This window comes from Gossypium arboreum, chromosome 5 (genome assembly GCF_025698485.1).
Source record: "Gossypium arboreum isolate Shixiya-1 chromosome 5, ASM2569848v2, whole genome shotgun sequence".
Classification (NCBI taxonomy): Eukaryota; Viridiplantae; Streptophyta; class Magnoliopsida; order Malvales; family Malvaceae; genus Gossypium; species Gossypium arboreum.
In genome coordinates, this window is record NC_069074.1 from 19175629 (window position 1) to 19188151 (window position 12523).

General features: G+C 32.6%; 1 protein-coding gene across 1 annotated transcript; it reads right to left on the bottom strand.

The window, feature by feature from the left end:
• Window positions 1–160: 160 nt before the first annotated feature.
• Window positions 161–1104, bottom strand: LOC108452470 (uncharacterized). The gene has a single exon (XM_017750263.2). The coding sequence runs from the start codon at window positions 765–767 to the stop codon at window positions 282–284; it is 486 nt and encodes a 161-aa protein (XP_017605752.1). The 5' UTR covers window positions 768–1104; the 3' UTR covers window positions 161–281.
• Window positions 1105–12523: the final 11419 nt, after the last annotated feature.

Consider the following 12523-nt stretch of genomic DNA (forward strand, 5'->3'; position numbering starts at 1 on the left):
AAATTTCCCACTAAGAGATGTAATTCACGGCCGCAATGCATAGAGCCAGGAACTGTAAATTTATTTCCTGCAATGCCTTGAAATTGATTTATTATCTTTTTTGGCTATCATTGCTGTTGTAGACTTTCAACAACTGAGGTTAAATTACACTAGTCTTGGATTCTTCTTTGGGAATAGTTTTCCCAATTTCTATAATATCTGGAAACAACCTTCTAGAAAACATCTCACAACAACAAAAAGAAACTAAGTGGAGGGTTCTTTTTTACGTCCCCTTTACATGATCAATAGGAATCAAAAGAAGTTGTTTTAGTGACAGCATAGCTTCTGCTCCTCGGATACTTGTTCTTATTCACAACAGCAGCAGCAGAAGCATCATTTTCTTCAAATTCACAAGGCTTTTCTTCATCAATTCTTCCCATCACAGTACTGCAACTCTTGGGCAAGGCTTTCGATCCCATCTGCACCCTCAACTGCTGTTTCAAGAGCATCTCCATTTCCTTCCTATGACCCAAGCTCGTCGCGGATGCAGCCCTAATGAGCTCTCTAAGATCTTCATTGTCATTACACGTTGCCGACATTGCACTACTAAAGCTCCTCGGCAACCCTGAGTATTGCGCTGAGCACCCGCCCGAACCATGCCCGTAGCTCACTTTTGAAGCACAACTTGTCAAGCTTCTAACATATAGATCCCTGGCCTTGACTAACGCTTTAAAAGGAACCGTAATGAACCGCATGAACTTGTTATGGCTATGTCTTTTGCTCCTCATTCTGCAATTTTTTCAGGTAGAATATCTGGAAACTTAACGGATGAAAAGTGAAAAGAAAAATGGGGGTTTTGATCTAAAAAACAAGAAGCTTGAATAAAGAAATTCGAGGATAAGAATTAGGTTGAAGAGGTGGGGTTTATTGAGGAAACTAGTAGTGAACCTTTATAAGGTGGTTGAGTAGCAGCTATCAAAGGGAAGAACACATGTTGCTGGATTTGGAATTTTTATCTTTCAAAGGCACGCAGAATTGGAAAAAAACCCCTTTGATAACAACATTATAAAACCAGCAGCCGTAGATTGTAAAGATCATGCTTCAAGTTGACTGCCGCTGCTCTCGATTATCTGCTATGGTACCAAAAAAATCAAATTAGGTCCACACGGTCTAGAGTTATTTTATATATTAAATTTACAATTGAGAGAAATAGTACCAAATCCCAAAGTTGTCTGAGATGGTATACTGTTAAAATTAAAAATCGCACTAATTTTAACGAAGAAAAGGAAATGAGTATTTTATTTTTTGAAAGTTTTAGAAAATGGTCTATAAGAAAAATAAGGCCGATTATATTTTATTTGAGGTCACGTATCTGTTTATTACATCACTTAATGGTTATATTTTAAAAAAGTTGATTTGATTTTAAAAAGTTTTATCTCAATTCTCCAACGATTGAGTCGTTTGGAAAATTAGGTTCCAAGAAAAGCCTACCCGAAGATAAATTTCCAAAGAAAGATCTAGCAACCCATGTGTAATACAATTATTTGTGAAAACAAGAAAAGTAAAAGGAAAATTCAAACTTAGTTTTCGAATGGTGACTCACCTTGGCCTGCAAAGTTTCATATTGATTGTTTCGTGGATCCCCAACACAATCTGAGACTGTGGAAGGAGTGACAACTTTTCTGCCTTTTATTTATTTTATTTTATTTTATTTTTATATTGTCTACTATCTAATACTTACATCCATTTTTCATTAAACTTGCAATAAATTGATTTCAACTTTCGTACGAGAGTAAAATTTTGTTCGCATTCTTTCTTTTATCTATAATATCTTAATCCAATATTTTATTTAAAATTATTAAAATTTTATAATTCGATTTTTATTTTGAGTACGAAACAATTTTAAAATTCGTAATTAAACTCGTACAATAATTTTATATCATCCTCTATTAAATAAAACAGATGTTATAACTTAAGTCCATCATTTAGATTTTCAATATTTATTTTTTCGACACTTATTTTCAACATTTAATTTTTAATTTTTCAAACTTAAACTAAATTTATGATAATTTAAGAAAACCAATTATTATTCTTTACAATGTGAGTAGTGTTAGCAAAAATGACGTTGCTAAGAGCAAAAACAACACAATCAAATTGGTGTCTAACTTGATGGGCACTTCTCTAGGCACTAAAAAATAAAATAGTAAACACATAAGACACAATAAGATAATTGCGCAATTCAATTTCTCTATGTCTGCAAAGTCTTAATCAGTGAAAATTTTACACTCTCTTCAACAATTACAAAGTGAACCTACTCAATCATACATATTGTGATTGTTTTTCTCACTCTTGCAATTCAAAGATACAATACTTTCACCACTATGACCACCTCTTATGATCACAACAAGTAAAACCACAACAAATGGTTTTACTATAAAAATAGCACTCTTACAAAAGTATTCTCTCAAGGATAGATAAAGTGCCTAACATTCAATATTTTTTTCCTAGGCAAGCTTCTCGAATATATAGACATTAATTTCGAGACTTGCTTATAATAGAAGATCTAATACAATCCCTATATTTTATTCAGGCTAAATTTTAGAATATAGAGAACTTCTATTTCTTCATACTAATTCATCTTAAAATTCTACATGAATTCTTCATATCTTAAAACTTCTATTTGCATAAAGCCTACGGGAGAGGAGCATAGGATATAGGCAGAGAAATGGGCATTCCCTCTAGCACCAAATTACCAATTTCATATTTTTCAACAATCTCTCATTTTGGCAATTTGTTGAACAAAAAAAATAAGGCAAGAAACATAATTCATCTATCAACATAAGGTCCCCTTCATCACATACTTATTAACAATAATTAAACAATCAATTATCAATGCTAGGATAAGTTTGCATCGATAACTAACCAACAATAATTATAATTAAGCAAGTTAATAAAACAACCATTAAAGAAACTAAAATCTATATCATAACGAAAAGAAATTGAAGTTCATCTCTAGCAGCAACAAAATAAAGTAGCAGCAAAATCAACTTGCAGTTGTCCAAAAATTGTAAACAAAACAAAAGCTCATAAAAAAATCCAGTCCAGATTATCTTCCTCTCAAAATGAGCATCCAACAACAAAAAAAGCAATAACATTTTCACTCCTCCTATCTCATTTCTCCCTTTTTTTGTTCTACACAATTTCCAAATTAGCCAACATCGGCCATAACTTGAATATTTGCTATCAAGACTGTAACACCCCTAACCCGTATCCGTCGTTGGAATAAGGTTACGAGGTATTACCGGACATATCAGAACATTCACATATACTTAAGCATAACATAATCAAAACATATAATAATCATTCACAATTGTCCCTTATATAGGTCTACGAGACCTTAAACATGCTTCAGAAAGGGGTCGGAACTAAACACTGCTCACACAAAATTTTTCAGAACTTAAACATTTTTCAAAGTTATAAAGGTCACACACCCGTGTGAACAGGCCGTGTGTCTCACACGGCATTAGACACGCCCATGTATCTAAATCGTGGCAAAACAGGGCATACATATTGACTTGTCCACACGGCCACATGACACGCCCGTGTGCCAGGCCGTGTGAAAATTAGAGAGGCTATTGACTTGGGTCACACGGCCAACCACACGCCTATGTGCCAGCCCGTGTGGTACACACGACCGATAGACACGCCCATGTGTTTAGGCCGTGTCAAAACTATAGGGTATACTGACTTTAAAACTGTAGGGTACCCCAAGGGACACACGGCCGTGTAACATAACTGTGTGTCACACACGGCTGAGACACACGCCCGTGTAGACAAAAATAGGCCATTTGCAAGACCAATTTGCCACCCTAATTTTGGGTCCTCCTTACATGATCAAAACCAAACATTTTATACCAAATTCTCAACCAAATTCACAACTAAAACATACATTATTCATGCCATTTCACTAACAACAAATTTCATCCTTTTTAACCAAATCAAAACATACCAAAAATTACGTAGCAAACTCATTCATTCTAACATATCCTTATCTCAATATTTCACAACCAATCTCATGCCAAAACCATAACATTTCCACAACTATATCACATTACCAACTTACCAAATTGGCCATTTCTCACTAGGTCATTCATGAACACATCATATGAACATTATTGAATCACATACTTCATACCAAAAACTCATTCATGTACATAACTAAAACCAAGCCAAATCACATGGCTGGATATACACATTACCAAACATATTCACAAACTTCTAGCCTATACATGCCATCTTCAATATATACATGCCAAAATATAGTTCGATAGTGTGGTGATGATCATCGATGATCCCCGAGCTCCCGGTAGCTTCAATATCTATAATACAGTTAAAAACACACACAAAGTAAGCTTTCAAAAGCTTAGTAAGCCATATACAAATATACTCATCACATAACATATTTATAAACCATTTCATTCATGTAGTTTATAACAAAACATAACCACATATTCACAATTCTCATATAACTCAATTGTTCATAAATCACTTACACATAATACATTTTATACTCATATAATTCATACATTTTTCATATGTCCACATATAAACACATACTTACCTTTCATCCTTAATCATAATATACATTTCAAACGTACCTGAATTTGGATACACATTCTCATATTCATTCATTTCTCAAAATACCCTTGAATCGTTCGGAATTAAATAGGATACTCGGAAAGATCGTACAATGCCAACGTCCCGGACGTGGTCTTACATGTAATCAAATATCGATGTCATTGTCCCAAATAGGGCCTTACATGAAATTAAATACGATGTCGATGTCTTAGACATGGTCTTACATGTAAATCATAAGTCGATGCCAAAATCCCAAATGTGGTCTTACACGAAAACACATGTCGTATCCTATGTCATGACATTTGTATCCTAACTATTCCTATGGTTCGTACGGGGCTTGTCGAATGTCGTTACATTATCGGAACTTTCTCGGATATCATATATTGAGCTCTTATATAACCATTCATCACAATTTAATGTCATATAAACATAAAAAAATCAATTCAAATATGTTTATTTGTATATTGACTTACCTCGTACAGTTTCGAACGAACGGAATCGACTACTCGACAATTTTCGACTTCCCTCGATCTAATTCTGTTTTGTTTTGTTCTTGATCTATATAAATTCAAATTTAATTTATTCAAACTCACATTCATTCAAATCAATCCAAAAACACATATTTAGGGCATTTTTCAAATTAGCCCTCACATTTTCACATTTTGACATTTTAGTCCCTAATTCATAAAATCACAAAATACACAAAAAAAAATTCACATGCTTAGCCGAATCTTCATAGAGTTCATATAAGTCCATATATTTCATTTATTTCACATTTTAGTCCTTCAAAATCTCATTTTTATAATTTAGCCTAAATTACTCAAATTCATCAAAAATTCAAAGATAAAACATATTCATATAACACATATATTTCATTTTCTACCATCTAACTTCATAAAGCTCACAATTTCATTAATGGCATACTTCAAAATCATCATCAAAATCATAAATATAGGCATGGGCTTGATAGAGCACAAAGTAATGATCACAAAAACGTAGAAATTATCAAAAATCGAATCAAAACCATACCTTAATCAAAGATTAGAAGTGCCGAACCCTAAACAACTCTTTTTCTTTTCTTTTATTTGTATTTTCGACAAGAAGATGAGCATAATAACAAATTTCATGTTTTTCTTTTATTTAATATATCATTTATACTTAATTTACTAATATGCCCTTAATGAAATAACATTTAAATCCTATTAACTTAGGCATTTTTGTCCATTCATAAATTCAATGGTATAATTGCATCATAAGGACCCCACATATATAAAGACATAGCAAGTTGGTACTTTAGCAAATAGAATACATCTTTTGCATTTTACGCGATTAGGTCATTTTATCAAATTAAGCACACAAATGATAAAATTAACACACGGAACTTTCACACATGCTTAAAAACATACTGTAAACACGAAAAATATTATTAAAATATTTTTTTGACTCGGATCTATGGTGTCGAAATCATTATTCGGACTAGGGTCTAAATCGGGCTGTTACAAAGACCTTTTGTTTATTAATAATCTTCTTAATGGCCTTTACTTTTGCCTTGAGTTTATCATAATGCTTTTGAAGAAAATCAATAGACGCTTGGAGATCTGCAACATTCCTAGCCTTCATACCTTTCAAGACAGGAATGGTGCTCGCAGGAGTAGGCATTTCCTAACTTCCTTCTTCCTCCAAAAAAATTCATCCTCTGAAGCTTGAACTCTTCCTATCTCGTTCGACACATGTTCCTTCTAGCCACTTATGAGAAAATTTAAATTTAGGCACAGTTTTCTCATAAGTTTGTTTTAATCTAACAAGCTTTAAGTCTTGTGAGAAAGGAGTTTGAAGATGAGAGACAGAAAAGGCAGTAAAAACTTCTCATAGTAGACACTATCAAATTTAGTAATTTCATCAAAAATCAACTGGCCTAAATCAAATTCAACCATTTCTACCACTTTTTTTAGAAGAACAACCACTCTTTTTGTAATAGAGTCTTTTTGGCTATTAGGGAGCCAGTTCCTAATTGCAATAGCATAAAAAGCAACATACATAGGATCGAGTGAAGCCTTAGGTGAGAATGAGGCATTTTTATCCTTTATGGATGGGTTGAAGCCTTGGATGAAGTAAGAGTTACAACATCTAGGAGTCAAATAACTTACCAAAGCACAATTGTAGCGAAGTCTTTAATTGAGCTGGTTTAAAGGAAATACAAGTTCGAGTCCTTCAAGCCTGAAGCGAAAGGCAATGGTAGGGAAGATGAAGAAGGACAAATTAAAAATAACAATGGTAGAAGCGGTGGTAACGAGAAACCACATAATGAAAAGTGAGAGCCCAATAACAAATCAAATGAGTTAGTGAAGTGTTTCTGTAATATCCTAAATTAGGGCTTAATCGGAATAGTGGTTTCGTGACCACAAATCCGAGATAGAAATAATTATTTTATAATTATTTTGATGAATATGATATGATTTCATGATTGTGTGAAAATTTCGTGATGAAATTCTATGCCTAAAGTGCTTAAATTGAAAGTAGGGACTAAATCGAATAAGTTGCAAAATTTGCATTCTAGAAGTTTTTAGTATGAAATTGCATTGAAATATTAATTAGGAGGTCTTAAATAACAATTTGACCAATTTCTAAGTCTATGGACAAAAATTGGACATGGATGGAATTTTTGGAAAGTTTAGTAGTAAGGGCATTTTGGTCATTTAGTTATTAAAATGAATTAAAAACAAAATTAAAAGCCAATTTTTGTCCATCTTCTTCGTTAGGCCGAAATTTCAAGGGTTCTCGATAGTTAGGGTTTGTTTCAAGCTTCCAAGCTCCATAGTAAGTGATCCCAAGCCTCGTTTTTAATGTTCTTTACGTTTTTAGAATCCCGGTAGCTCGATTAAACTTATGTTAGCAATAATTCAACCTAGGGTTTATATTTGGAAAAATACCATAGGTGAAATTTGTGTATTTTGATGTTTTATGATAGAATATGGGGTTTTAAATTATGTTAGACAACTTGTGCTACTCGGTTTTGAGTGAAAACGAGTAAAAGGGCTTAATCGGCAAAAATACCTAATAGTCACAAGTATATGTTAGAGTAAGAATTTCATGTTGCCATAGAAGGGAAAAATGATCAGCATGTTATAATACATAAGAATAAGGAATAAAGTTTAATTCCCGAGCCTAGGGGAAATAGTGTAATTATGCAAAAGTTTAGGGGCAAAAGTGTAATTTTTCCAAAGTTCGTATTAAATGCTATTTTGATGAATGTATGTATTAAATAAGATTAATTTGGCATTATAGATCAAGAGAAACGAGATTTAAGTCGCGATCGAGGAAAAGAAAAGATTGTGGACTAAATTGCAAAATCTTTATATTTTGGTACCAAGGTAAGTTCATGTGTAAATAATGTAGCATAATTGTTATTTTTAAGTTATTGATGTTAATTATATGATATGCTAATTTTTATTATGAAATATATGCTTTGTGGTTATTTTCGAATAAAATGCAAATTATGTGTATTAATTGTTAAATATAAAGTACTACCGAGTATTGGTTTTGGTATTTTACTAAGATGGCAAGGATATGTGTTCGAGGAAAATCCCGCTTGAACCTCGTGAATAGATTAGGATACAAGTGACATGTCACTAGGATGGTTGAGCATCCGAACTCGTTGAGTTGAGTCCGAGTTCACTTATGGATGCGAATGTCCGAACTCGTTGAGTTGAGTCCGAGTTCACTTAGGGGCGAGTTACATGATTTCTTGATTTCATATGAGGCACTTATGTGCAAATTATTCGTGTATCCGAGTTGTATTCCGATGTGTTCAACGGGTGAAATTTCTAGTGAAATGGAAGAACACTTAAGATGCAAGCGACGTTTTGGTAAGTGTTGTGAAATGGACACTTTGGACAGGTATGTTCTTAACCCTCGGGTTGAAAATAGATACAACAACGATAAGGTGGTAAGATGATGAATGATGTTTAGAAATGTGATATATGTTTTGGTGAGACCATGCTAAAGTTGTTTGGTATATTTGTATTGTTATGTTACTTGTTATTTACATATGAACTTACTAAGCATTTATGCTTACTCCCTCCTCTTTATTTAATGTAGTTTTGAACAAGCCAGCTCGGAATCGGGACGGGTCAAGGTTCGATCACACTATCCAAAGGACTTTCATCCGGGTAAATGGCTTGTAAAACTTAAGTATGGCATGTATAGCAATATACTTATTTTGTGTAAATAATTTTATGATATGGCCATGATTGGTTGAGAAAATGTTTGATATTGATAAGTCATGGTGATGGTTAAATTTAGATCATGTTTGATATCATGGAAGTTTAATAGGTTATCTAGTTCATAACAACTCATGAAAAGATGAAATTTGCCTTAAAACAGAATATTGCTGCAGCAATGACATGAATTTGAAAAATCACTAAAAATAGTATAAATAAATGATGAGCAAGTTATGAAATTGAAGCTTAATGAGTCTATTTTCATATGGATAAAAAAAAATAGGCATATAAATTATACTTTATGAGATATTTGAAACCTTGTGAAACAGGGCCAAAGTGATTTCTGGATCCTCTATTCTGACTTTAAAAATTCATAATAAATTGTACAAAAATAATTAGAAGTCATTCTTTATATGTACAGATTCCTTATTGAGTCTAGTTGTAATAGAAACAAACCTCGTAGTCATTGAAATTCTGTATAGAGAGATATCTGATTTGTAATACACAGATGTCAGAGCAGTCGAACCCTGAAACAGGGAAGACTTTAACTAATAAACTGTACTAATTGGCCCAACCAAAAATTCTAGAAAAAAATTAGTAAATAGATATATGAGTCTAGATTTAGGTAAAATTTACGGATCTTGATTTCGAGTTTCGTAAATCGAGATATGATTTTTCTTGTAACTGTGACGCGGGTAGCTAGAAAGCTGTGAATGTAGAAACAAATGATTTGAAGTTCTTAATTTGATAAATTATGTTTGGTAACCCCTCAAGCTCGACTCCGGTGACGGTTTCGGGCGTGGGGGCGTTACAGTTTCTTATGTAGTGGTCCGCATAAGGTGCAAGATTGCCAACAATAATCCATGTTGTTCACGATCAGTAAGAAGATGAAGCAGAGCTTGATGAGAAAAATGTATTAAAGCATGGGTTGATGATACTCAATTTTGCTAAAATGAAGAGGGATCACAATCTAAAAAGGTTGATGTTTGTGGACATCAACATCGTAGGCCAAAGAAGGAGTGCTATTATAAATACGGGGGCATCTGATTTATTTATATTGAATAAAGTCATGGGTGAACTTGGTTTTTCAATTAGCAAATTGACTAAGAGGATCAAGATGGTAAGTTCCAAAGAGGTCTCAACTATGAGAGTAGTATAAGGAGTTGAGCTATAGATCAGTGAGTAGAAATGAGGACTTTGAGGTAATACATTTAGATGATTACGACTTTGTGTTTGGTTTAAATTCCTTTGACCAAATTAATTCTCTTTTGGTTCCTTTTGCCAATTGTATATGTATCTTGGATACTCATAAATGATAATGCATTGTGTGATGAAAAAGGTGGAATTAATGTATTGTTGGCAATCTAGCTAGGTGAGGATGTCCATTGTGGTAAAAGCACCGAGTTGGTAGATCGGAGTTCAATTACATTCATTAGAGACCCTCTATTTTCTATTTATACCAAAATTTTATAATCATTTTACATTTTATTCACTTTAGTCCTTATCTACAAAACTAACAATTAAACATTATAATCTAGTTCTTTTTCATAATCTAGGCTTAAAATCTATCAACTTAACACCAAAGTTTTCAAGAAATCAAAAATGGCAACTTTCAAAAACTTTAATAGTTTTACGATTGGTACATGGGCTAGTTAAATCAAGCTCTCATGACCTCAAAAACATAAAAATTGTAATTAAAAAAAAAAAGAGTTGAAATTGCTCACCAATCAAGGGTCGAATGCTTTGAGCTTCAAAAATGGTTTTTCCTTAGGTTTTTAAGCTTAAATAATGGAAAAGAAGAAAGAAAGATAACAACTTTGCACTAATTCACCTTTTTATACTTGGATTAAATCTTAATTAACCTAAATAATTAATTAAGCCTTAATCATTCTTAATAAAAAATAGTGGAAGTTAACATCTTCACCCACTATTTGATGTAACAAAATGTTTTATTTACCATTTTGAACATTTGGCTAATTAAAAACCTATACCAATTAGACTTTTACAATTTAGCCCTTACACCCAAATTAAGTAAATAATTGACAAAATTGATGGACCAAACAGTAATATACTTTTATAGCAACTCCGTAAAGGTTCATATTTAATATCTATGGACTCAGTTTACGAAAATGGGCTTTCGAAGCCACTTTTTTCAGCACCACTGAAAACATAATTGTTATAGAACTACTCGATAGAGGGACTAGTTGGGAATCAATCGTGGCATTGAGACATTTCTAAGACAAGTCAGACCAATGTCATTCTGAGGACATGACGAGGGCGTCGCAAGGTCATGGATCAAAGACCGTGGCGAATGCACACAACCATTGATATAATTTAATTTGTACCATTAGATCTGGGAGAGCCTTTACTTAAACCCTTGGTGTGTTTAGCTTTCTTATAGCTTTTCTGTTTGCTTCTTGCATTTTCGTCTTTAGAGTTTGCTTCTAATTTATTTTGGTGCCTTGGAGAATTTCCTTCGAGAATTATTACTTTTAAGAGATAGGCTGATTCAGAGGGATTTAAAGCAAAAAAACATCTAATATCAGACTAAAGTTCTAGACTCATAACACTAAGATCATATTTCAATAGATAATTTTTTTACCTTAAAATGTGAAGGTACTGGATTTTTGGTAGCAGAAAAAAAGCTAGAACGTGGCAACAATAGAAGGAACAATTTCTAAAATGACATGTATTCTCTTTTCTTATATTGGTATAGATGTTCAATTTTTTGATTGAGCGTATATATTACAATTTTAACTTACTAATTGCAAATGATTAAAAAAATCAATATGGTGTGTTCAAAATGTCAAATATAAATCTATTAGAAAACAACTTGACTAGTAGCATTGTGAAATAGATTTATCACACGGTACTGTTATTTATCACATTTTGAATAGAATTGAGCCCAAAAAGCCACCTATTTGATTGGTTTTAATAGGTAATAAATAGTGAGTTGGTTTATATATACTTGTAGAATTTTTAAATTTCACAAATAAAATATTATTATATATTTGCTTATATTATTTATCTTTTAAATAAAACCATATGATAGATTATTTTAATATTATAAAAGAAAAAAATCTAAACTCATGGGCTTTTTTGGGTACAAATTAAAAATGTTTAGTGTAATAGTTATGAAAGAAATCTAGACGTTTAAAGTGTGAATACATAACTTTAGTCATTTGGGTTTGCAATTTTGATATCAATTTTCAAGTTTAGAAAACTTATTTGTTTTCATTCATTTAATCTCACAAGTTAAAAAGTGTTTGTATTCATATTTGGTGACAGTTGGCTTAAGAAATTAAATGTTGGGTAGAAGCAAATTGTTGCGAAATTCAAATACCCGATAGACGAGCTGTGATTTCTAAGGAAACAAAAATGAATGGCAAAGATTCATCTATTCATCTGTTCATTGATGTATGCAAGTGTAGGAGAGAAAGGCATGTTTATAGCAAGAGTGTACATACTAGAAGATGAGGAGACGAGAAAGATGGAGAAGTTAAATAGGAACAGGAATGAAATAACCTGACAGAAAAAGGGAAGCCAAGCATTGGATTTTGTTATAAGTGTGTATACATTCAACTTTGTTCCAATTCGTGCTTGTATTAACATTGACGTGGATGCATTCTCCACCTCTTATTCCATCTGGGGATGTTCAAATGCCACGACAGTAAATGTTATCCCAT